General features: G+C 37.1%; 1 protein-coding gene across 3 annotated transcripts in view; it reads left to right on the forward strand.

The window, feature by feature from the left end:
• The window catches only part of USP9X (ubiquitin specific peptidase 9 X-linked), a 94,785-nt gene that overhangs the window by 36,907 nt on the left and 32,012 nt on the right, over positions 1–25,866 (forward strand). For all 3 annotated transcript variants that reach the window (XM_033083869.2, XM_033083877.2, XM_033083885.2), the window contains exons 11-23: positions 2,192–2,296; positions 3,757–3,963; positions 4,757–4,893; positions 10,025–10,158; positions 14,100–14,187; positions 15,797–16,139; positions 17,551–17,646; positions 19,548–19,759; positions 21,269–21,509; positions 21,719–21,868; positions 21,970–22,090; positions 22,556–22,686; positions 22,948–23,226. In XM_033083869.2, coding sequence (XP_032939760.1) covers positions 2,192–2,296; positions 3,757–3,963; positions 4,757–4,893; positions 10,025–10,158; positions 14,100–14,187; positions 15,797–16,139; positions 17,551–17,646; positions 19,548–19,759; positions 21,269–21,509; positions 21,719–21,868; positions 21,970–22,090; positions 22,556–22,686; positions 22,948–23,226 — 2,244 coding nt within the window. The remainder of the gene's footprint in view (positions 1–2,191; positions 2,297–3,756; positions 3,964–4,756; positions 4,894–10,024; positions 10,159–14,099; positions 14,188–15,796; positions 16,140–17,550; positions 17,647–19,547; positions 19,760–21,268; positions 21,510–21,718; positions 21,869–21,969; positions 22,091–22,555; positions 22,687–22,947; positions 23,227–25,866) is intronic.

The raw sequence follows: 25,866 nt of genomic DNA on the forward strand, positions 1-25,866 counted from the left end.
TTCTGAAGAATTGTTCAATGCCCTTAAACACCCAGCTTGCTCTGCTCTACTTCTTAGGCTTTAAAGTAGGTGGTTACTGCACTGCTCTGGCTGTAATTTTGCCCTGTACTTTTTTGTGTGAAAGTAACTCTTATTCAGGTAGATGCCATGGGATTATAATGGAACTAAAAATTAAGAATACTAAAATCTGCTAATACAGAATGGTTTTCACTGACTTCACTACTCCCTATAGTGTACCATAGTGTTTAGAAGTTCTTATTAAATGACTGCTCCTGAGAGCAGCTGGGGCATGAAATTCAGTAGTGGGGAGTTGATTTACTGTGTAGCTTTATATAACAGGCTATTTTAGCTCAGCCTCAGTGCACCAGTGGGGAGGTTTTGCTTTCAGGCTCAAGCACTTGGGTTGCTGCCTGGGTTTAGAGGGTGAGCATGCACCTGAGACTCTTTAGTATTACTAGAAGTACTGCAATGATGCTGCTTTTGCCTTTCAAAGGCAACCTAAGTTTTAATTTTACTGAAGTGTTTTCATGTCTTACAAAGCCAGTGCTCACAATATAGGAGTGTATTTGATTAAAGGAATAATGTTGGAAGTCTCTAAATGCAAGCGTTAAGTTGCAGCCTCTGGAGTTGCAGGGAAAGATCCAGCTGTACAAAATACAGAATGGCAGAGGTTGCAGTCTCATGACTCTCTGGAGTATTTAACTGGCTGGAACTTCACAGACATTTCCCCATTCCTGTGCAGCAAGCTGGCAGGTCACACACCAGGTTCCTTACCTCCTCCCAGTCTGGTTCTGCTTCCCCAGATCCTTCAGTGCTTAACAGCTTCCCCATATCTGTTAAAAACCTCCCAAATCAAGGTTGTTACCTTCATTATATTCTTGCTCTTCTTGCTCCCCCCAGTAGCTGGCCATACTTCTCCTTTTATTTGTTATATTATAGATGTTCTTTCTACTCTGTATGCTCTCAGTTTTTTTATATCCAGGAAATGGTCTGGTAAGAGGAAAAAGATGACAAGATGTTTTCCAAAGTCAAGTGGAATGAAGGGTTTAGTAATTCCCCTTCTTGTAATCTGACCCATAATGTGAAAATGAACATTATTACTTAAAATGACTTTTTTTTAAACAAAAATTTATGGCATCTTATAAAGAATTTAAGGCACAGTATGTAACAAAGCTTTTAGTCTGGTTTTATTTTTTTTTAGTTTTGGTTTTAAATTATTGATGGAAGTTTTTAGTAGGAATTGAATTTCAAAAGTTCTTACACATATATTTTTAATAGTGTACAAGATTAATTACATCAGAATGTGTATTCTAGGTATTTGTTTTGCATTTTTTATTTCTCACTTAGAGGAAAATTTTCTACAGTAAATCATCTATTGATTCTCATAGTCCAAATCTGTTGGTTTTGAGTGCAGATGTAAAGTATGGGATGTGTTTTCCAGCCTGGGCAGAAAATTTTCTTCATAGTCAGAGTGAAATAGAACTAGCTTTTTTCCCCCCTGTTTTCTTCCTCCTTAAATGTTAAAATTGTGGTGTACACCAAACTCTCAGTTAAAACTATGTCTAGTATAGGACTCAGCATCTTGTTCTTAGTTGTTTCGTTGGTGGATTTGTAAGTTTAAAAGCTGCTGCACTTAAAAACATTGTCTGGTAACAAGTTCTTTGCAATAGAAGGCTTTAATTGTCTGTGAATCCACTAACACAAAGGAAATAATTCAACCTGAGAAACTATGTGGAAATACTAAAAATTGGTTTACACCTTAAAACACCTCAGTGAAATTCAGAAGTAGGTCTTGAGTAATTTCTTATTAAAAAAACCCCTAAACCATCAAACCCCCTACAAAACAACATTAAAATATCAGTTTGTAGGTAAAAATAGCCTTTTAGATTTTATTGTCCACTGTCCCAGCTTGATTTTGTAGCAGGAACAAAAAAAATAAATATTTTGATGCTGTGGTATTTATGTTCTAAATAAATACTTGTGTGTGCAGGCAAAGCACACTTAAATACTTACACTTTAAAGGGAAATCTAAATATTGTGAATTCCCAGTGTAGTATTCAGTTTGCTGTGCTGCTCCCACAGCATCAACTTTTCTTGCTGGCCACCTCTAACAGTCTTCCTGTAAAAATTATGTCTTGATGCTTGACTTAATATGAATTGTTGATGGATTCTTTTTTTTTCTTCCTTACAGGCAGGAAAACACGAAGCCATTGTAAAAAATGTACATGATCTCCTCGCAAAATTAGCTTGGGATTTCTCTCCTGAACAGCTTGATCACCTGTTTGATTGTTTTAAGGTAATTCTGTGTTTTGACTGTTTTCAGGAAATGGGTTGTGAGGGTGTGTGTGAATTTGTGGCTTTTTCAAGTGTCTTTCTTTCTATTTCTTTCAGTTTTGCTCAGTTTCTGTATGTTAAGACTTCTTAATGTGTAGCAATAGTCTGCAATATTTAATTCTAGAAAGGCTGTTCTTTAATGAGCACTCCTTGTGAGATTTTCTGTTTACGTCCTGTCTGAAACAAAGGCTGCTTATGTTTGTTTAGTAGACAATTTTGTTTTCTGGTTTAAACACTTGAGGATAAATGCAGGTCTGTGAAGCCTGTGGTTATATTTAGCTATCCTAGGAATGAATGTAGAATTTTCCAAATAAAATAAGTTATTTATCATAAATACCTTTTTGCATTTTTTGCAAATTATGAAGTGTTTGGTGATTTAGTAAATTATGTTTTTCTCCTGGCACTAGAGTAGGTTTTGTCGGGTTTACTGGGCAGTGCTACTTTTGATCTTTTAAGTAGAGGAGATCAAGGACTTCCGTTCCCTGCTCCCCCAACTTCCTCTTTTATCATGTAATAACTTTTCTCTGTTTAGCTTACGTACAAAATGAAACAGTCTCAGGAAGATAAAGTTGAATGTTTATAAACACATAGTGATTTGTTTGAAATGACAAAACAACTTGATTCTGAAAGTTTATGTTATTCATTGGCTTTTATGTACAACATTTAACATTTGCAGCTTCCAGTAGTGGTGCTCCCTGGCTTGGTTTACTGTTTCACTTTCAGGACATGATCTGCTGTACTAGAAAATGCAAGCCAGCTTTGGAACTCTGTTTTCTCTTTTTAGATAAACGCATTCTAGTCATAATTTGGCTTACATGCAATTTGTACTTTGTTTAGTGTGGTCCTGTAGTTTGGTGAATGTGGGTCTAATGTTCTGTAGTTCAGATACTTAACCCAGTGCTCAGAGGTTCTGTGTATAAACTGTTGTGTCTGACCTTGAGGGATGAATATGAAGTGATATTATGTAGAAAACTTATCCAGGAAAAAGGGCCTTGTGCTTCAGTCAGACTCAGAGGCACGAGTGATATTAAAGTTTTACTTATGTGTAGTGAATTTTAAGTTATTTAAGAAATCTTTTAAGTGTAAGTTCAGGAGTTTTGTGAAAGCATTTGAAAGAAACAGCTGAGTCTGCTCTGATTGTTAACTATTCCAAGCACATCTGTGATCTTTAAACAAAGAGTCATCTTTTTTTAAGCCTCAAGTTGAGTAAGCTGTGGTTGCAAGTACTGCAAGAGCTCTTCAGTTGTGTCTGGCTTATGTATTGCTCTAATTTGTAATTTATTATTAATGACAGGAATTAATGTGAAAGTTCTTTATGTAGTTGCATCGCTTTATTGTTACATTGTTTGTTAACAGTGCAGGTTATGTGTGGAATTTTTAAAAGAAAGACTTCTATAATTATTTTTTTATATATTGTCGTAGGCAAGTTGGACAAATGCAAGCAAGAAACAGCGGGAGAAACTGCTTGAGTTAATTCGTCGCCTTGCAGAGGATGACAAGGATGGTGTGATGGCACACAAAGTGCTGAACCTTTTGTGGAATTTGGCTCACAGTGATGATGTGCCAGTTGATATTATGGACCAGGCTCTTAGTGCCCATATAAAAATCTTAGATTACAGCTGTTCACAGGTGAGTAATCCAGTATGAAATCAGAGTTTCCTTCCATTCCCCATGAAAAATTCAAGGTATTTGATAATTTAACAAAAGTGTTAGTACCTAAATTTATATGGTTCTTCCAACATCCTTGTACTTTTAAAATGTTACAGGACATACTTTAATTTAAACACTGTTGGTGCTTTAGTGGGAGAGAGTGCAGTACGCCAGTTTGCCTGTCTTGTTGCAGTTGGTGATGTACTGTAATTAGCACGCTGGAAGAATTGGAAAAGAACCCTACCAAAATAAACAGGGAGAAAGGAAAAGCAACCCCCCCTTGCTTTTTCCCAAACTTCATGCTAGTTTGTTTCAGTTGGTTTTGTTGAGGATTTTTTGTGCCAGTAAGTCCTTATCTGCTTGTATAATATTAGAAAGGACCTTTTCATACTATTATACACTCTCCTTCCCCACCCAAACTTCTGTGGAAGTCTGTCAGAGCAGTAATTAATTATGGTTTGAAATGAATCCATTATCCATCTTGTTAAGAAACAGTTTCTCATTGTTTCTTGATATTTTATGACAGTGAGTAGAAACAAATGAAAGAAGAGAGAGCAAATTATTTAAACACTTGTTAAATAAGTACTGAGTGCTTGAGTGCAAGGAGTTTTTAACACTGGTAGCTGCTCAGTTACTTCTGTTACGCTTTCATGCTTCAGAACTCTGGTGATCCAGTATTTGACTTTGTGTGTTCTGTCTTGGAAACAAAGAAGGGGAATTAGAGTAGTTCTGCAGTGTGCTTGATTTTGATTATAAACTGCTGTTCTTTAAGGATCGAGATACACAAAAGATCCAGTGGATAGATCGTTTTATAGAAGAACTTCGCACAAATGACAAATGGGTCATTCCTGCACTGAAACAAATTAGAGAAATTTGCAGTTTGTTTGGTGAAGCACCACAGAACTTGAGGTAAGAATGGGATTCAGGCAAAATTTTGTCTGTTAAAAGTTGGATGGGTTGGAATTTAATTTTTTTGCAAGAGGTCTGGAAAGTGTAGGTAACACCCTAACCCATGTTGGAAGATGGTCTTTACTTTGTTCTAGTGTGTATAAATAGTGTCTAAAAAGTCAGACACCTAAGTTTGGTAAGAGAGCATTAACTTCTTCATATGTATTTTTAATAATTTTTATGGTAATCTAGGGGAAAATCTGTGTTTCTTTTTCAGTTATTAATGGACTTTCCTGCCTAACAATGGAATTAGCTTATGAAGCATAAATATGTTTTACATGCCTATATGCATGACTGTATGCATACACATACATACACCAGCATAGCCACCCATCCTTGTTCTTTGATTATAAATTCTTGCAGGTCATCTAGTTCGTGCTTAAAATCAAAGGTAACTTTGTGATCTGGGAGAAATTCTGTACTGATTTTCTCTCCTAAATGGAATAGATCAGAAATGTCTGGAATTTGTTTTATTGGGTTGAGGAGGTTTGTTTGTTTGTTTGTTTTGTGGGGGCTTCATTTGGTGTTTGTTTCTGAAAGGAAGAAATAATGAGAAGCCATTATCAGTTTGGGCTTGTTAAAGTACACATTATTGTTTTAATTATTTTAAATATCTTCTCACTAAGAAGGACTGAGCCCCTAAGAGTATTCGTATCCATGTCAGAATTTTTACAAACTCCTGAAAAATATAGTTGGCTTATCAGTGTTGTGCAATTGCTTTGTTTTATTCTTGTTAGCAGATAAAGTATTCAAATCAATGTTGCTATACAGTCAGCTTACAAGAAGGAGCAAATCAGGGAAAGTTGAGGAAGATAAGCCTCAGTTTGCGCAACACTGTTTTCTTACTGATACTGTTTTCAGGAGCTGTGATAATGTTGCATTCCTGACTTTTGAAGTTTTCTTTATTCATTTAGTTTGCAATATACTTCTCAAATTTTCAGTATATTTTAATTCCTTACAGTTTTACAGTAATGATTGTTTGAGGTTATTCAAAAAGGTCACAAAGTTACCTGCTAATTCACAGAAAAGTCTGTTTTCTGGTCTTGGAATGCTTAATCTTTTTCATGCTGTAGGATCCAGGCAGACCAAGCTACCTGGTTATTCAAGTTGAATGCTTTTAGCACAGTGCCTTAACAAAGATGCTTTGCTTTAAGTAATTACTGAAGCACTTCAAGCATTCAAGGCACTGATTTAGGTTTCTGCTCTGAAGTCATCTTGGGGGGAACCGAACTTCTTATGATTGTGGAAGCGTAGGTTTCCTGTATGGTCTGTGTACAGTTAAATGGTTTGAATGTCTCTGCTCTTTTTTTTTTTCAATCTGACCATATCTTCCTCAGATTTCAGGGCAGTCTGCATTGCAGTATGTAATAGCACCTTATTTTTATGCAGAATCTGAAAACAAATATGGCAGGAAAGTGAACTTGGAATTGCAAGTTTTAATCAAGGAACTTAAAACCCCTTTGTTAGCAAGATACTGTTGAGGGAGTTGTTTTAATCAGGTGGTATTACTGCCCAGGTGACTGGGAAATTTACTGAGTGAAAACATAATTTTAAAATAATCAGTGACTTCCCAGTCCTCAGAATTTTCTCATAATTCTTAATATTGATACAATTTGGAAACTGTAATGCATGCATACAATACCTCTTCCTATCAGCTTGCCTTAACTGACTTAAAAATTTAACATCCTTCTGGAATTTGGAGTGAAAATAGGTCCAAATAGGTGTTTGTGAATCTGCCTTAAAAACATATCACAGAGCACATATTCTTTATGCTGCTCTTTTGGGGTGGCTCAGCTGACTGGCACTGGCAGTGGAAAGTTCAGTCCAGATCAGCAAGTGCTGCTGATTGTTGGCAAAAATCTGTATAAATTATCTTATGCCATTGGCACTGTAGAAATTCTTTTGAGGGGGAGGTTTTAATTGTTGCTAGTTATTCATGCAGTTGAACAGTGATGAATTGGTTATACAATTGCTGTGGCAAAATTTAGCTCCCTGACCACAAAGAAATGCTACATGTGTCAGGAAGTTCAGTTTACCCAGAATTGCAACAGAAAATAATGTTAATATAAATACCAGGACTCTTATGGGGGCAAATATGCTTATTAATGCTTAGGAATTTTATGCTTTAGCAACTTTATTACTCAAAATATTGACCTTTAGTAATAATCATCTTAATTCTCTCTGCGTTGGGTGGTAGAGTCTCCTGTAGACCAATATCAGATGCTTAAGTTTGACCTGTAGCTATCTGAGCAGTAAAAGAGCAGTCTCTTAAATTACTTGCCCAGGAGAATTAACTGAACACTGAGAGTTTAGATGTTTCATAGTGCTTTAAAGCAACAATGATGCTTCAAGTCACTTTTTAGCCTAGGTAGTAAAATTTGTGAGGATCGGTCACTGTGATTTGGATTTTTCATCTGAATAATCTGCACTCTTTTAGTGGTACATAGCATTTGTTCAGTTAGCACAACTGTCAGCTTCAAAAGCTGAGTTACAGATGTAGTATTGGGTGAGTTACATGTGCAGACAATTAGTAGAATTATAGATAATTACAGATAAATAATTCTTTTTAATTAATTTAAATTGTTTGGAATTTTGCCTTTGCCAGTTTGCCAGTATTTTTCTAACAAATAAGCATTCTAGATATGTCCTTTCTCATAATCCAAAATACTTTGTCATCCCTTTCAAAATGCTGTTTTTTCTTTCTACAGATTGACTTTTGGTATCCATTTAGTGTAAACACAATGAAAATAGGAGTTTTCCTGTTAACATCAATTTTTCAAACTCCTCAGTTATTGCACATTAGTAACTAATGTGTAATAATATTAAAGGTTAAATGATTGTGTCCCAATGGCAGCATCATATTAGCCTAACCCTTAGATGCTTAAGGAAAATTTTAGTTGCACATAGACTTTGTCTTAATACTAGAAAACATGCTAAAAGCTCTTTTCAGATTAGCTTTTTTTCCTGTGCCTGAAGACCATCATTTTGCCTTTGAGTCCATCCTAGCAATGGATCAAAATAGCACTGGAAGTGTTGTTCATGATCACTGTTATAACTCACAACTCATAACTCTTGTTTTTTCAGGTATTAAACTTTTCTAAGTTGTTGTTAACCAGTATGGGTCTGTGTGCAAATGTACTGTGTGTGCATGTGGCTGAGAAGGAAGAGAAATAAAAAATATCTAACACAGAACTCTGTAGCCTTCTGCTGATAAAACTTTGGTTTTACTGTACTGTATGAGATTGATACAAATTCATAATATTATGAATATAAATACACACTCCAAGATCTTGGATTCCACAAAACACCCCATCTTGGTTCTATTAGTTCCCTTAGTTGTTTGATCATAGGTATTTCCCAGATAATTAGTGTTCTTATTTTCTGTTGCCCTTTGTGAATGCAGTTCTCTGTCTAGAGGTAACATCTTGGGTAACCATTAAAATAGACATCCAGTCCTTTGCTGGATTTGCTGCTGCCTTATTCTGAGTAAGGAGGTTGGTGAAGATGGAATGAAACAGAATTAGAAAGTTTCTTGAAGTGAAAACAGAGAATGTTCTGCATATGTGAAGGCCTATGTGTTTTCTTTTTTCATGCTTCCATCCATTTTGTTTTCTGTCTGAGAAATGTCTGGGTATTTGAGTGTTTTTAACACAATTTGTGTTTGAAGTGCCCCTTTCAAACTATTTTAGAAAATTCTGCATGTTATGAAATCTAATCTTCTGAAAGCCACAGTGCTTAGCAGTCCAAATTCTGTTGGTTGCAGATAACAAATTATTGGCAGGGTGTTGATGGCTTCTGTCTTTTAAACCCAGATAGACACTGATCTTTGGCCAATGAATCAATTTATCTTTTGCTATTACATCTACAGTGAAATGGGGTTATCAGCTGCAAAGATCACTGTCCACTGCTGCTGGAACTGGGATTTCTTGCTTTTCCCTCTGTTCTCTAAAGCTGTGGCAGTACTGTGAAGTGCTGTAGGCCTTGTAATATGGACACCCTCTTTCCCAGGAAGGATGAGAATTCCTACTTGTAATCCACCTAGCTAATTCTGAGGTCTACTTGTTTCAGTGTTGAAAAAAAGGAGAACAATTATGAAATCACATCTTTCTTTAGGGCCGGCTATGGGTTCGGCTGAGTGGCAGTGAGGAATGCTGCTCTTCCCCCTGACTGACACCCACTTGTTTTCTTTTTTTCTCTCTTTACCATGTAGGAGCAGTTCTGGTTTATGCAGTCAGGGTCAGTGCTCTGATCTACAGCTGCACAGCTGAGACATTTGAGAGTGTTCTGCAGAGGTGATGAGTCCCCATGCTCTAGAATTTGATAGTGTTCATGGCATGTGGGTCTTGGACACAAGCTCTGTGTTTTCTTTTACAGTTTGCTTTTGTCATCTGCATATTTCTGGTGTTGTTTAAGAGCAGCATTTTTTGTCAGGTCTTGATAATACACTTAACTTATAATCTAATTATTTATTTGAGATGTTTCCTTATTTGATATTTTCTGAGGGTTTTTAGGTTATATGCTCTGTGTAACAGCTTTTTTTGCTTGTACCAACATTTTTACACATAGTTATTGTTAGAAAAAATCAATACTGTTTTTGGGTTTTTTAAGTATTGAAATAATTGGTGTAGTTATTGGCTAGTCTACTTTGACTATGGTATTGATTTTTACTTGGTGTTTTAATGTTAAATATAGGAAAGAATATCAGATGGCTGTGGGAGAAAGCAGGGTTATGCATATTGTAGTTACACTGTAGGTGAGGGTCTCTACTGTGCATTTTGGGCAGGTGTTTATTCATCTCTGTCTTGCTGCAGATATTCTCCCTCCAGCACACTGAGCTACTCACATTGCTTTGATGTTTTCCATACATACTGTAACCATGTAATCTTCATAAATTAACTGCTTTAGTAACTGACAGGAACTGTTGATACGTCAGAAGATAGAAAAATATTGTCAAAAACTTAATCTGTGTTCTGTTCGAGAGGTTGTAGGAAAATTTGGATCTTGCATCAAAGATGTGTCTCTTAAATTGATTTCTGAACTATTTGGTGCAAAGCTTCTTTCTTTTCCTCTAACACTTGTATTTGAATTTCAGTCAAACACAGCGAAGTCCCCACGTGTTTTACCGGCATGACTTAATCAATCAACTTCAGCACAATCACGCCCTCGTTACACTGGTTGCAGAAAACCTCTCTGCCTATATGGAAAGCATGAGGCAGTATGCTAAAGGTGAGTTTTAACATCTAAGTTACTTCCTGGAGTGTAGGAAAACTCCAGTTGAAAGTAGAGTTAAAAGTAAATTCCCATCATAATGATGAAGTTTATTTGTTTAATTTTCTAGAATCTGTTAAGGTTAATAGTCTTTGTGGTGACTGAATGAGTAAGAAAAGCTTAAAATACTAATTTTTTCCTTTTTTATAACTGAAAATGTGTGTTTTGCAGCAGAATATGAGAAAATGGCAGCCATTGCTTATCTGCAGATTGATAAAAATCATATTGCCCTACTTAGGCTAGGGTAGTTATTTTTGTGTAAGATTCTAGTTATAAAATTTCAAGTTTTGAATATTGAAGGCTGCTCTGAGAAGTGTTTTAAATCACTTCAGTTTGCAGCCAATATTTGGAATTTGTCATGGAGAAGGACTTCAAACCACAGGGATACCATTTCTTTTTCCTGTGTAGCTTCTGTTCAGGCTTTCTTGCCATATTTGTTATTAGCAGCACTTGGGCAGCACATTGTGTTAGTATTTTTGTATTTTAGGCTAAATCCAGCTCTTTGCTGATGAATTTACCCTCTTACTCTGGGTTGACTTTTAGCTACTGAGGTAGGAGCATGGAAGTGAAGGAGAATAGTGGACCAGGAAACTCAGTACACTGGACCACAGTTCTTTAAATATAAAATTAAGCCAATAGAAGTGAAAGGAGGAGATTTACACTCCTCCTTCCCCACCACTGACTTTACTGACTGGAACCAAGGACTGTTCTACCCCAGCCTCAGAGCAGTCTGGCAGCCTTTCTGCTGCCTCTCAAAAGTGACTCAGTATGTTCTAGAGGGATTACATATAAGTAATTCAGAGAGGACAGGATATTTGCACATTGGAAAGCTTGTATCTATCTACCAGTGTACAGAAAAGTAGCCTTTTGGACTTCTGTGTTTTGGAGTGTTAAATATACATACATATATATATATATATATGTATTTTATATAAGAGATCTCCAGAATACATACTTGAGGACTTGTGTAAATAGTGGTGCTCTGTGTAGATGGTCACTTCAGCAAGGTTTGGGCCAGTGAGAACAACATTCAGTTAAATCTACTTACTGCAGCTGTGTTTCTCTATTCAAGAATACATGGTGTGGTTTACCCTAATTTAAGTCCCTTAATTAATGATAGCATTGCACTAATTAAAATGTTAAAATAATACTAAGTTATTTGGTCTGTTCTCACTATTAGTGTAGGAACTATTTTTAATGTACCTTATTTTTTTATTCTCAAACCAAAAGGTAATTTTTGAAAATACTGTGTACCTATCCCATTGTTGAGGGCAGAACTGATGTCTTGCATGATTCTTCTCCTTTCCCAAAAACCCACATTGCCCTGCCCCTCCCCATCTATAGAGACTCAGTTAAGCAGTGATACAAATGTCTTCAATGTAATAGGAATTACAACTGTGTAAAGGGTTTAAATTTAATCTAATTACAAAGCAATTAAATTGCTCTATCTTGAGGTGAAGCTGCTGCAGAAGTTCTCATTTGTATCAGAGTACAAAAGCAGATGAATAATAGTGTGGGGTTTTTATTAAGTGTTTTATTACATTATTAAGGGCAACCAGGAGATCTTCCTCATGTTCCAGATACTGTGCTCAGACTGAAATCCACAGTTCCTGTGCAAAAACTTTAATTTTCAATTTTATATGCTAAATAGAGCAGAACATAGAGTACTGTGAAGTTTGTCTTCCATGCCTTCATGGAGGGAGAGAAAATATGCCAGGGGGCCATATAAATGAAAGGGAAGAAATAAAAGGGGAAGAAAGAAGATTATGCATGTGAAGACAGAAAGAACTGGAAGCTGTAGAATTAAGCTTGGCTGGAGAAGGTGAATGAGACAGAGGGGGAAAATTGAAGACAAAGATCCAAACAGCACAGGTCAAACAGATGTCATAGAAATAAAAAATCCAGTTGTTGACAGATATTCTTGGCACTTAAGACTGCAATTACTATGTAATTTGGATAATTTAAAATTAATTTTGAATTTGCCATATGTTTGTTTTCCTTGAAATCTTCCCTAGTTGTGTTTGGTGATGGAAAACAGTGTTCCTGTTCTTCTGTTCACCAGTGCATAGTGTTTTCTGGGATACTTCCCTTTTATATGTTTGCCTTTTTAAGGTTAAAGAGAAGCCTAATATATGTTTCTGAATTTTTTCCATGCTCTGTGATTTTCCTTCTATTGAACTCATCCTTTCCTTCAGCTCTGCAAAGTCCTCCATGAGAAGAAACAGCTGCTCTTGGATTTTGTAGTCCTGAAGGAGGTCACAGTTTCATCTTGTCAATGATTTATCAGAGATCTTTTGAAAATTTTAAAAGCTTTCTCATCAGTTCTCCTTTATTTCTGTTTTTCTGCAGTAATAAAAAATCCAAACTGTTAATGAAATGGATTTGTAGAAACTGTACCATATGATCTTCTCTGTGTGTTTATCACTAATTCTACTTAAACTTTTGACCAATTGTTTTTGGCTCCATCATGTAAGAGGAATGTTTAAGGAGGTCACACTTTAACTTGCTGTGGGATGTACAGAGTAGAAAATAAATCTGGAAGATGTAGAAAGAATGTGATATAGAAAAGATTTAGGCAAGTGGGACTTTTTTTGTGGGTGAGAGTTTTTCAGAATTCTGAAGTACATCCACACTGCCTTTTCTGCAACTGGTTTGAGTTCTCCTGTCATTGCCACTGTTGGTGTTGTCTCTGTGAATTAAACTCTAGGCAGGAAGAAAAAGCCCAGGTAGTCCCCACAGTGATAATAAATGAACACCACCACCTCTCCCTCAACAAATCAAAATCAAACAAAAAACTCACCCACAACACCTGGATATAGGGAGTAGTATTTATGACAATTGTTTTTCTCTTTATTTTGAAACACTGATATACTTCTTTTTCTCTCCTGCCTGATGTAATAGGATTTAGCAAATTTCAACTCTGAAGATAAATTTCAGTATTAGTTTTGATGTTGTCATGAGATGTTCTCCACCATGACTGGGTCACCTTAGTTAAAGGCAATGTGTACACCTTTGCAAATAAGAAATACAGCATTAATTAGTTTATAATGTAGCTATCATAATGAATATGTGTCTTGATGAAATATTGCTAGTACAGATGAAGGTAATGCAAGTGCAGATCTAGATTGTATCTCTTTAATTGAAAAAATCTAAACAACAGCTAACACCAAACAAAACCACACCAAAACCATGTTCCTATGAACAAAATTGCTCTTTGTTAAGAAAATATTTTACTGAACTTAGACAAAAGTCTGACTTCATGTCTTACTTTCAAAAGACTTCCTCTGTTTCAAGCTTGTCAGTATTACAGGCAGTTGGGGTTTATGTTTGGAAACTTGCAGTAAACAGAGTTGTCTTATACTTTCTTCCTCTGAGTGACGTGTGCACAGCTGTGTATAAAAGTGATAAAGAAACTGAGTCATTATTTCCTCTGGAGAGGAAAAGGCCTGAAAAATAAAAAAAATGAAATTTTGGAAAAGATGCTGTGTAACAAAACTAAAGCATCCTCAGAAAAAATAGCACTGAATAATTGAGTTATATGCTTGGTATATTTATGTTTTCAACTGACTTCTGACTTCAAACTGACTACTTGAAAATAGGAATAATTTATTTGGATAAGTAGAGTGCAAGTTCTTAATTGTTCTTAAACACTTTCAGTCAGCACATGTATCTGTACATAATTGTTGGTTGATTTGATTATAGACCTCAGTAGTCTTTGCCTGTGCTCAGCTTAGAAGAAGCATTAACTGGTAGCTGACTGCTGGACTCCATTCATACACCTCTCTGAAAATGCGCTAGATTTGGATTATATAGAGTAACAAGTCTTCAAAGACATGCTCTCTTCTGCAGTCAGCATCACTTTTCTGAGTGTGTTGTCTAATAAAACATTTTATTTGCAGAGCATGGTGAATATGATCCTCAAACTGTGAGACCAGGAAGCCGATACAGTCACGTGCAGGAAGTTCAGGAGAGACTTAACTTCTTACGGTGAGTTTTAACTTAACATTTGTTTAACTTCTGTAAGAATACTTTGAATGCTTTTTAAAGAAAAAACCGTTGCATTTTTTTTGCTTCTATAGTTTTAATTTGTTCTGTTAAGTTCTTTCAAAACTCAGATGCAAAATACAGTGAATGTTTTTGGTTTGGTTTTAATTTTTCCTGGAGGGCTTTTATGCTACCGTTGGAATATTCAAATAAAGTTTATCAGACTCTTTGGAATCTAAGGCTCTTATTCTGCACTAAGATTTGTATTTTATCCTGTCATTGTGCAGAACCTTACTGACTAAATATAGTGTGTGGTGGATACAGTTACCTTCCTATTGGGGTACTTAGTTTAAAATATAAAATTTTCCAAGTAGGGGTATGGCCATGTGTCCTTACTTGTATCACACCAGTTTTAAATCCACAATCATATACTGACATACACTTTTGTCAGTTACTGATGTTGTGTTGGCAGCAACTGAGTCCCAGAAAAAAGTGCAATAAAAAATTATTTGGATGATTTTGGCCAGCTCCTTTTGGAGTAAAATAAAAAAACAAGGAATCTCTGCTCATGATAGAGCTGCAGAATGTTGATGCTTTTTAGGCTAAATGTCTCTCAGCTTTTTCCTACTTGGTTTTAACCTTTTTTTAAAGATGAATAATAGTACTTGAACTGTCAAGTTTTAAACTATCTTTTCCTTGTTTTTTAAAGGAGATTTTATTTTACTTTTTAAAATTTTACCAAAAATTCTCATTAACTAAACTGAAGTGTTAACTGTTTAATGAAATTATACAATTACATATGGATAGCACGCTTAATGTATCACTCCTGCGTGATAAAAATTGTAACTTCCTTACATTTAAGTTCACTATTTGTTAATGTACATGAATGAAATTTTGTGATGAAATTTATTAAGTCCCATGGATGTCAGATGTAGAGTATGTATGTAACAATTTCTGGAAAGCAGTTCCATAACTCAGTCCCTGATTTCATTTACATAAAATAATTTTTCAATGAGAAAAATTAACCTAAAGAACTTTGATTATCATTTGTTCCTCCTAAATCATCCTTAGTGTTAGCTCTCAGAATTGAAGTTCTTAATAATTGTTTCATAATAGTTGAACACAAATTAAAAACTTGCTTAAATAAAAGGAAAGATTTCCAGTTCATTGATTTCAGGTTCTGTTTCTGCTCCATGTTATTGATACCTTTTTTGCAATTTTTCTAAAGCAAGTGTTAAAACATAGTGAATGATTGCAGAATTAATTTATTCTCGTATGTTGTGTCCTGATTTTTAATCTAAATAGTTTACATTGGTAAATGTGCATTTCTGTATATATAAAATGTAAACAATGCTTGGTATTTTTGAGTAGGGCACTTTTTTACTGAATTGTGTTCTTTTTTTGTTTGGAATAAAAGGTCTTGATCCATTCAAAATTACTGAGATATCATGGGGCTAATTATGAGTGGACTGATGCTGTAAATGAAGTTTTCTTACTTGTGATACATACATGTATAATGTGCATATCCAACTTTGTGCTGTACTTTTTACTGAATTATAACTCTGGATGTCTCTTAGACAGTGCTGTTAATTGTCTCTTTGTTTTGCTCAAGATTTTTATTGAAGGATGGTCAGCTGTGGCTCTGTGCCCCTCAGGCGAAGCAAATATGGAAGTGTTTAGCTGAAAATGCGGTTTATCTTTGTGATCGCGAAGCCTGTTTTAAATGGTATTCCAAACTAATGGGGGATGAACCAGACTTAGACCCTGACATTAATAAGGACTTCTTTGAAAATAATGTGCTTCAGCTGGATCCTTCCCTATTAACAGAAAATGGAATGAAATGTTTTGAACGTTTCTTCAAAGCTGTGAACTGTCGAGAAGGAAAGCTAGTAGCAAAGAGACGAGCCTATATGATGGATGATCTGGAATTAATAGGATTAGACTACCTTTGGAGGGTGAGTTAATTGAAGGAAGCATCTGAAAGGTTAACTGCTAAGACTTTCTCAGTCTCTCTATGTTTTTAGGAATGTGTAATTTATTAGTAATGGACTGAAATTACAAAAATCTACTTTTTCCAACTGAATGCGTGGCTTTTGACTCCACTGTCTTCCCAGCAAGTATGCAAGTTGGTAACTTTGCAGACTGATGTTTCATGGAAAATTATTTGAAACATAAGTATATTTATGTGTGCACATGGAATTAAAATTTTGCTTATATTGTTGAGAAGAAAAGGTCCTTCCAGGTGAATTATCTGCAGATTTCTCTTTTTATCACATGCACATTACAATTAGCTTTGTTTCATGCACTTCATCAGCGATTCCATGGCATTCCTTCTGGTGTGGCAAACTGGAGTGATTCTAGATCAGACCAAGTGATTACTGGTTTGATTCTTCCTCTTATAACCACAACCTTTTGGCTAAAACATGGTGATTTTCTAGGATCTGTAGATTCCATATAACCACTTATTCTCTATATATAGAACCTCCCTTTTCATTGGAAGGTTGAAGCTTCCTGAAGCTTGCCAGATTTATTGGTGAAAACCATCACTATCTAAACTGTAACCTAATTTTTTCAGAGTATTTCTAGTTCTCAAGAATTGCATTAGAGAGCCCAGTTAGAGCAGCATTAGTGGTGCACTGTGGCATGATTATCATGGCTGTGTGTTTGTAAAATGTGTATAGCAGCAGTCTTCAATAATTTTGGTTGTAGCTTGTTGAAGAGTTGGGTATTTTAATCCAGGTGATGATAGTAGATCCCAATTTTTATACATATAAGTTCACATGATATTTGTGAACAGAATACCCACAGAGTGTTAGCCTGTTTTAGTTTTGGGAATCAACTTACTCTGATCAACCGGAGAAAACTCATGAAGCTTCAGCTCAGTACCCTGCAGGGGCTGTCTGTAAAACCTGCTGTCAGACCTGGTGACTAGTAATTGAAATTTAGGTTATCAGGTTAGAAGCAGAATTCATTTGCTTGTCCCCCTTCCACTCATTCACAGCCATTTAAATACTTGGAAATTCTGCCTGAAGCATCTGAAGAAGTTGTTATTCTCCAGAACAAGTGAAAATTTGAAATATTATGTAAACATGAGCATATAAACCCTACTTTTACTCTGTTTATAGAACATCAACCTTTTTTGCCATCTCTGAACTTCAAAACTAGTTATTAATTTTTTGCTCATCTAATCATCTTAAGTGTAAGTTGTACTGATTGTATTTTGTAACTAAGCATTATAGTCCCTTTCACCTCTTAGGATAATTAGGCATACTGCTATGTCGAGATACTTAGGTAGTAGTTTTGGTTTTTGGTTTTCTACCAGCAAGTTTTAAGAGATGCTAATTAGTTTTTTTTCAATTGTGCTAGGTTGTGATTCAGGGAAATGATGACATCGCAAACAGAGCAATAGACCTTCTTAAAGAGATCTATACTAATCTTGGCCCAAGGTTACAAGTTAATCAGGTAAGAAAAACCAACAAGAGGACTGGAATAGAATAAAAAAAGTCTTAAACATCAGTTTGGTGATATTTTTATAGTTGAAAGGAAAACAGGAAATAGTTTCCGTGTTTTGGAGAGTGAGTCCAACCATTACATTCTGGGCAGATGTAGAACTGAAGTTTTTTCTCATATTTACAGACCAAACTCTCATTAATTTTTCATGTTAAATTCATCTGCTGTATTTGCTCTTGCTGCTCAGAAAACAGTTAATGTCATATGAGGAAAACCTTATGTTGCACTGTGGATTGGGGCACTTACTCGAGGAGTCTGTTCAGTGGCTGGGTCTGTGGGATGTTGCCACAAGCTAATGTATTCCCTTTTTGCTGGCATGTCCCTTACAAAGGGTCACTGAGTTTCTGTGTAATGGTCAAGCTAGCTGAGATCTAGCAAATGAGATACTATCTCTCTGCAGTAATATTTGCTGGGAGCTGTGGTTCAGTGGACAGAGAAGAGATACTGGGTTTATGTAAGGTCAGGGAGAGGGATGTCATCCACAGGGTCCTTGACAGGCTTGAGAAGTGGACACTTGAGGACTTTGTGAAGTTCAGCAAAGCCAAGTGCAAGGTTCTGCAACAGGGTTGGGGCAATCCCAGGCACAAATACAGGCTGGGGGATGAGCAGCTCAAGAGCAGCCATGCAGAGAAAGACTTGGAGGTGTTGGTTGGCAAGAAGCCCAACATGCACTGGCAGCCCAGAAAACCACCTGTGTCCTGGGCTCCCTCAGCAACAGCAGGTCGAGGAAGTGGGTTCTACCCCTATTGTCTGTTCTGGTGAGACCCCACCTGCAGTGCTGCATCCAGCTCTGGGACCCCTAACGTGGGAAGGACCTGCTGGTGCAAGTCCAGAAGAGACCATGGAAATAATCAAGGGGCTGGAGCATCTCTGCTGTTAAGACATGGAGAAAAGAAGACTTTCAGGAGGCCATAGAGGTCTTCCAGTACTTACAGGGTGCTGCAAGAAAGCTGGGAAGGGACTTTAGACAAGGACATGTACTGACAGGACAAGGGGAAACTTTAAAATGAAAGAGGGTGGCTTTCAATTTGATATTAGGAAGAAATTATTCCTGTGAGGATATTGAGTCACTGGCGCAGGTTGCCAGAGAAGCTCTGGGTGCCCCACCTTTGGAAGTGTTCAAGGCCAGGTTGGATGCAAGTCTGAGCAACCTGGCCTAGGTTGTTGCCCATGGGAGGGAGGTTGGAACTGGATGATCTCTGAGGTCCTTCCAACCCAAACCATCCTGTAATTGTGTGGCTGCACAAATTTAGTGGAGGGATATTGTCCTTTGGACAGTCTCCAGTTGATAACTTGCCTGGTGTATTTCTTAAAACTCTGATATTCTACTTGTCTTCAAAAACACTTTCATAATCTACATAGCTGCTAGTTCCAGCACAGCTGCTCTGGGAGGTGAATTCACAACCATTCAAGCTGTATCTTCCTGCAGTGGCAGATGGCTGGAGGCTTCTGTCTTGCTGTAGGTCTGGGCTTACTCAGCACTCATCAATCTGTCCATCTGCACATGCTTAGCTCTGACACTTCCAGAAGTGTTGGATTTACATGCACACAAGAATTCTTTAGCATAGTCTGAGAAGAGGAGAAAGTGAAAGTCCAGTTCAGTGTTCTCTGTCCAAACTTTCACTTTTTCTGTTTGCATATAATATGGTCATAGCTACTGATGACGTGAGATTATTGAAGTGCACACTAAATCAGAGCTATTTATTGATGGGAGTTACTGGAATAAAACAGCTTTATTGAGTAATTTACCTGTTTTGGTTTGGGGGATTTTTTTTCTCTACCATTTGGTCATCCTTCTGAAAAGATGGATTCTAATAGGTCTTGTAATTACACCAATTTCTTAATGTAATTAGGTAGTGATTCATGAAGACTTCATTCAGTCCTGTTTTGATCGTCTAAAAGCCTCCTATGATACATTATGTGTGTTGGATGGAGATAAAGACAGTATCAACTGTGCAAGACAAGAAGCAATAAGGATGGTGAGAGTGCTGACTGTTTTAAGGGAGTATATAAATGAATGTGACAGTGATTACCACGAAGAGAGAACTATTCTACCTATGTCAAGGTATGTGTGAAAAAGCAGTATCATGATTTTGATTTCTGTTAAACTAAAATACTACTATTATCCTTGGGATTTTTGCATTCTGAATGGTTTCTAGTCAGGAAATTGTTTCATGGCATCTTGGAATTCCCTTTTCTTTGCTAATACATGGTACTGGTGTTTTTTCTTAAAAATGAAAGATCAGGCAAATACAAGTATATATGAAAGGGACAGCAGGTCTAAGAGTGACCTTGGTGTTTTTTTCTGTAACTAGCACAAGGTACCTTGAGGCTCAGTTGTTTTGGATATAGTTCTTTATTTCAGATAATTAATTAAAAGCAGTACTGTTCCTTACGTTAGCATTGGCAAAGCTTTTTTGTTTCTTACAGTCTTATTATACAAAACCATGCTGTAAATGTATGTATTCACTTTCCTGAATTGTTCACAGAGATCTCAATCTTACTTTACTAGGTTTAATTTTTAATTATCTCTAAGTGAAACATTCTGTAAGCTCCTCACAGGAAGGGGAAGAAGAGCGCAGTACTTTGAAGTATATTTATTTTCTGTATACTTTCACTCTTCTTATACTTGTCCTTGAGTGAAATCTTAATCTTAAATCCTTGGAGTCTCTGTGGATTTATGATGCAACTAACATATTTTCAAACACAGTGGAGGTTTTTCATCCACTTACTTTAAATGCGCTTTTTTTCCAAAAAAATTGAAGCAATTGCTGTTTCTTTATGATTTGTCAGTAATTTGCAGTTGCTACAGGTTTTTTACTGCATATATTGATTGTGATTGATTGATTAGTCCTAACAAAGTTTTCTTGTTGATTGTGGGTATATCTTTTTTTGTATGGGCTGCTTGTTTGATTAGACTAATCTTTCACAGGCCTTGTTAGCAAGGAGCTTTATGAGGAGTTTTGCCTTTTGTTACATGGGATTAGTTTGTTGGGCTTATCTGGGCACATCTTTCCTAATGAGCTCCCTGCCATTGTGGGGTGTGTGATCACTGCTAATGTGAAACCGTTTCTTCCTTTTTTGACCACTTTAACCTTTTTAAAACAATTGTGATTTTAAAAACTGGAATTCTAGTATAAAACTTAAAACAGCTTTTGACAGAAGGCATTAAGGCTCGGCAGCCTGATGGCTTTTTCTCATCTTGGTGTATTTGAAGCTTGAGTTGCTTTTCTAAAAGAGCAAAATGTCATTGCCAATCTGATTAAGCTTTGCACATTTTGATCAGGAAGTTACAAGATAGCGAAAAGATCTAAAACTTTATAAGAGACTTCTAAAATCTCTGTCAGTAACTTGACTGTAAATTTGACCATATGATTAATGCATTTGTATTGAGTGTGGCTTCTTGAAAGATTCTGTTTGTGTTGTTGCCATAGTTGCTGGGTCTTTCACAAAATCTTACACTGGAGAATGCCATGTAAAGATTTGATGTGAAATACCTCCTGCTTAAAAAGGAAGGAAAAGAATTTATTTAATGAGAGCAAAAAATAACTTTTGCTGGTTTGTTTCTTTTCAGAGCTTTCCGTGGTAAACATATCACACTTGTAGTTCGTTTTCCAAACCAAGGCCGGCAGGTGGAAGATTTGGATATTTGGTCTCACACCAATGACACGATTGGCCAAGTGCGGCGTTGCATCCTCAATCGCATTAAAGCCAACAGTGCACACACAAAAGTAGAGCTGTTCATTGGGGGTGAGCTGGTAGATCCTGCAGATGACAGAAAATTAATTGGGCAGCTGAATCTCAAAGATAAAACGGTGAGTTTGGCGGGCTGGGTGTTTACATCAATTCAGATGTTCCTTCCCTTTTGTAAATGCTTGAAAAATGCCATGCATGGCATCATTTATTTTTGTGAAGTAATTCCATTCTTTCTTCTTATATTATGCCATTAACATTATTTAAGATGCTTATTTGGTAAAGAATCTTAATTTTTGGAGAGTATTAAAACTATGATTGTGTTTTTCAGCTAATTACAGCTAAGCTTACACAGATAAATTCTAATATGCCCTCAAGTCCAGATAGTTCTTCTGACTCTTCAACTGGTTCTCCGGGCAACCACGGCAATCACTACAGTGATGGTCCAAATCCAGAAGTTGAAAGCTGTTTGCCTGGAGTGGTAAGCATTTTCTGAAATTAACAGTTTAAACAAGTTTTTTTACACTTTATCTTCGGCTAACAATTTTTATATGTCTTTTTTTTTTATTTGCTTATTTTAAGATCATGTCACTGCATCCTCGGTACATCTCTTTTCTTTGGCAAGTTGCAGACTTGGGCAGTAGTCTAAATATGCCACCTCTTAGAGATGGAGCTCGTGTTCTTATGAAGCTCATGCCACCAGGTAAAACTTAGCTTTGTCCTTTTTTTTATCTTGTAATATGCTGTATAATAATTTCTCACCTGATACATAAAAGTGAAGACAGGGGAGTATTTTTTACTTTCTAGTAGTTTATTGATACTGCAATTCATTACAGTTATCCTAATTAGAGCTGTAAAAGATTCCCAAGTAGTTATTTCTTGTCTGTTGTGTGAAGTTGCATGGTTTGCAGTTGGTACTGGGGTTGAGTGCCATAGTGTAGTGAAAATGGGGAGCATTGTATTTTAAAGTGGTTTTGTAGAACTGCTTTAATAGGATCACTTTTGACTGTAATAATCATTGGAGGACACTCTAGTCTGAATTTGTCTGTAAGTTTTTGCAACTGTTCTGATACACTTCATTTTTTTCAGATTTATAATTGTAAATAGTACTGGCTTGTTATGTAGTAACTTTGCTGCAAAATGCTTATAAGTTGTGTTTTTATTGCAGATAACACTACGGTCGAGAAACTAAGAGCAATTTGTTTAGATCATGCAAAGCTAGGGGAAAGCAGCCTTAGTCCATCCCTTGATTCTCTGTTCTTTGGTCCTTCTGCCTCACAAGTGCTGTACCTAACAGAGGTTTGTGATGCTTTGCCTACTCTTTAAAAATTGTCAATTTTCTCTGTGGCAATCCTCCATGTAACATTATGGAAGCCTAAGATCAAGTTCCGGTTTGAAATTAACAATTGAAAATACTTAACTATTTTTCTGGAATAAACATGTGTATGACCAGTGCTATCAAAGCAATGCTTATGTAGTATTGCTAAAAAATCTCATGTTCAGTCATCTATATTCAAGCTGGTGCGTTTCCATTAGATAACTCTCTGTTTTCTTCTACAGGTAGTTTATGCCTTGTTAATGCCTGCCAGTGCACCTCTGGGAGAAGATGCCAGTGACTTCCAGTACAACTTCCTGAAAAGTGGTGGTTTGCCTCTTGTGCTGAGCATGCTGACCAGAAATAACTTCCTGCCAAATGCAGATATGGAAACTCGAAGGGGTGCCTACCTTAATGCTCTAAAAATAGCCAAATTGTTGCTAACAGCAATTGGATATGGCCATGTTCGAGCTGTGGCAGAAGCTTGTCAGCCAGTTGTGGAAGGCACAAGTACAATTTCACCGGTAATATAAATCTTCCTTGCTGCAAATAGCAATCTGCTCTGTGTTTTATAATGTGTGGAGCCATCTCTTAACTTTTCATTGGTAGTCTATTCTTTGAGTGTGTTGCATATCAAGAACTCACAGTTCTTTCAGACGATATTTTGCAATTCTAAAAAAGAAATCAACTTACTAAACAAATCCTCTTTATTGGTGACTGTAAAAAGTTAGGTGTATCTGTATATGAATTTCAGTGGTTTGCATGATTGTCAGTACAGGTAATTTCTCCTTTTTAACTCTATTTATCCTTCTGGGCAAAATGTCCACCCCACAACAGGATAAACACACCATGTGATGTGTGAGCAGCTGGCTCACAGGTTGGGCACAGAGGGTTACAATGGGTGGTGACATCTGACTGGTGATCTGTCACAGGTAGGGTTGTGCAAGGCTCCATCCTCAGTCCTGTGCTCAACATGTTCATAAATGACCTGGATGCAGGACTGGAAGAGATGCTGAGCAGATTTGCAGATAATACAGAACTGAGAGGAGCTTGATTCCCTGGAGGGCAGGGAGGCCCTGCAAAGATTTCAGCAAATTAGAGGATTGGGCAATCACGAGCTGTATGGAGTTCAATAAGGGCTAGTGCCAGATTCTGCACCTACGATGGGTGGACTGAGGAATGAGATGCTGGAAAATGGTGACACAGAAAGGGACCTGGCTGTCCTCCTTTGATGGCCAGTTGAATATGAGCCAGCAGTGCCCTGGCAGCCAGGAGGGACATCCCTGTCCTGAGGGACATCAGGCCCAGCATGGCCAGCTGGGCAAGGGAGGAGATTGTCCCACTCTGCTGTGGGTTGCGTCAGCCTCACCTTGTGTGCTGGGGGCAGTTTTGGGCACCACAGTATAAGAAGGATATGAAGCTCTTAAAGGCCATCCAAGGGAAGGCAACAGGGCTGGTGAAGGGCCTTGAGGGGAAGCTGAGGGCACTGGGTCTGTTCAACCTGGAGGAGACTGAGGGGAGACCTCAGTACAGTCACAACTTCCTGGTGAGGGGCAGAGGGGCAGGCACTGATCTCTGCTCTGAGTGACAGTGACAGCACTGAGGGAACGGCCTGAAGGTGTGTCAGGGCAGGTTTGGGTTGGGTATCAGGAAAAAGTTCTTCCCCCAGAGGGGAGTTGAGCACTGAACAGGCTCCCCAGGGCAGTGGTCACAGCACCAGCCTGACAGAGCTCAAGGAGTGTTTGGACAATGCTCTCAAGCACATGGTGTGACTCCTGGGGATGGTTCTGTGCTGTGCCAGGAGTAGGACTTGATGATCCTTGTGGGGCCCTTCCAACTCAGCATATTCTGTGGTAAATGGGAATTCCCTATTTGTGAGGTTCCATCCCAAATAGTTGCTACATCTGTCAACCTATATTCAGAAACACAAAGAGAGCCCCACTTCAGAGCACTTCATTCCATAGTGTTCACCCAGATCCATCTCTGAATCAGAGAAATACATTCTCCTTAAATCTCTGTTCTGGTTAGCTGCCATCTCTTGGAAGATACATAATTAATTCTTTTTCAAGTAAATCTGAACTCTTAATGATTACAATGAAGTGAAGATTCCTTTTTATGTCTTATGTTAGAGTATAATAGGAATATATTAAGGCAGACATGTTTTCTACCCTGTCTTTTGTCTGTTTAAAATGGCTGAGTTTTACTGCCCTGTTTTCTTACAATAGTTACTTAAAGGCCAGTTTGGAGCACACATTGCATCAGTTGAGTCTGGAAGTATTGTTTGAAACAGTCTTAGGCTGTTCTTAGGAGGTAGTGACATTTGTCCACAATTGCTGACTTTCACTATTTAGAGTTGGAAACATCTGATTTAATAATAACTGATTTGTTGGAAAAAACATGGTGGTTCTTGCTGTCACCATCATCCTCTTTGAAGGACTTTGGTATTTTTTATTCCCCTGGGATGCAGGTGAGATTTGTTAAAACCTTTCATTTCTCTTACCTAAAGCATAAGTACCAAAACATAACTTTCTGTCTTGGCTTTCCATCAGTATGTGAGAGAAGGAGGCAGCCAAGGTTTTGTGTCTGTAATTTTTCAGTTACTGGTCTGTTGCTGTCACTAGTACCTTTAAAATTACTACTTTCTTCCTTGTTTTCATAGAAGGTTGAATTAATAATGTTAAATGCAGTGTTCTGGTACACAGAACTGATTTACCTCAGATACATTGCTGTTGATCACTTCCATCCAGTAGCTGACTGTGGAAGCTCTGTTAGTCTTCAGTGGAGGCTCTGTAACTTTGCTCCCTGAATCAAACTGACAAAACAAGGGAAGTGACCAGTACTAGACCTTACACAGCAGCCTCACAGTGTGTCTTTTGAGCAGCATTTGAGATGGGCTTTTTGAACAAACTGGTACACGAAAATGAAGAAACTCTTCTGTTTTAACTTGTAGCCACAGCACACCATCTTTTGTTTGTGAGAAGGAAACAACCATTTCAGGTTTTGTCAAAATTATGAATTTCTGGCTGACTAAGGAGAGAGGGGTCTATGCTCAAACCAATACAAAAAAAAGATAAAAACTTGTCTTGCTGTTTCTGTTTTGAAAATATTACAAAAAACAGGAGGGATAATTTAGAATAGAATTCTTTGAGAGTAACTTTAATCAA

The sequence above is a fragment of the Catharus ustulatus genome, chromosome 2 (genome assembly GCF_009819885.2).
Source record: "Catharus ustulatus isolate bCatUst1 chromosome 2, bCatUst1.pri.v2, whole genome shotgun sequence".
NCBI lineage: Eukaryota > Metazoa > Chordata > Aves > Passeriformes > Turdidae > Catharus > Catharus ustulatus.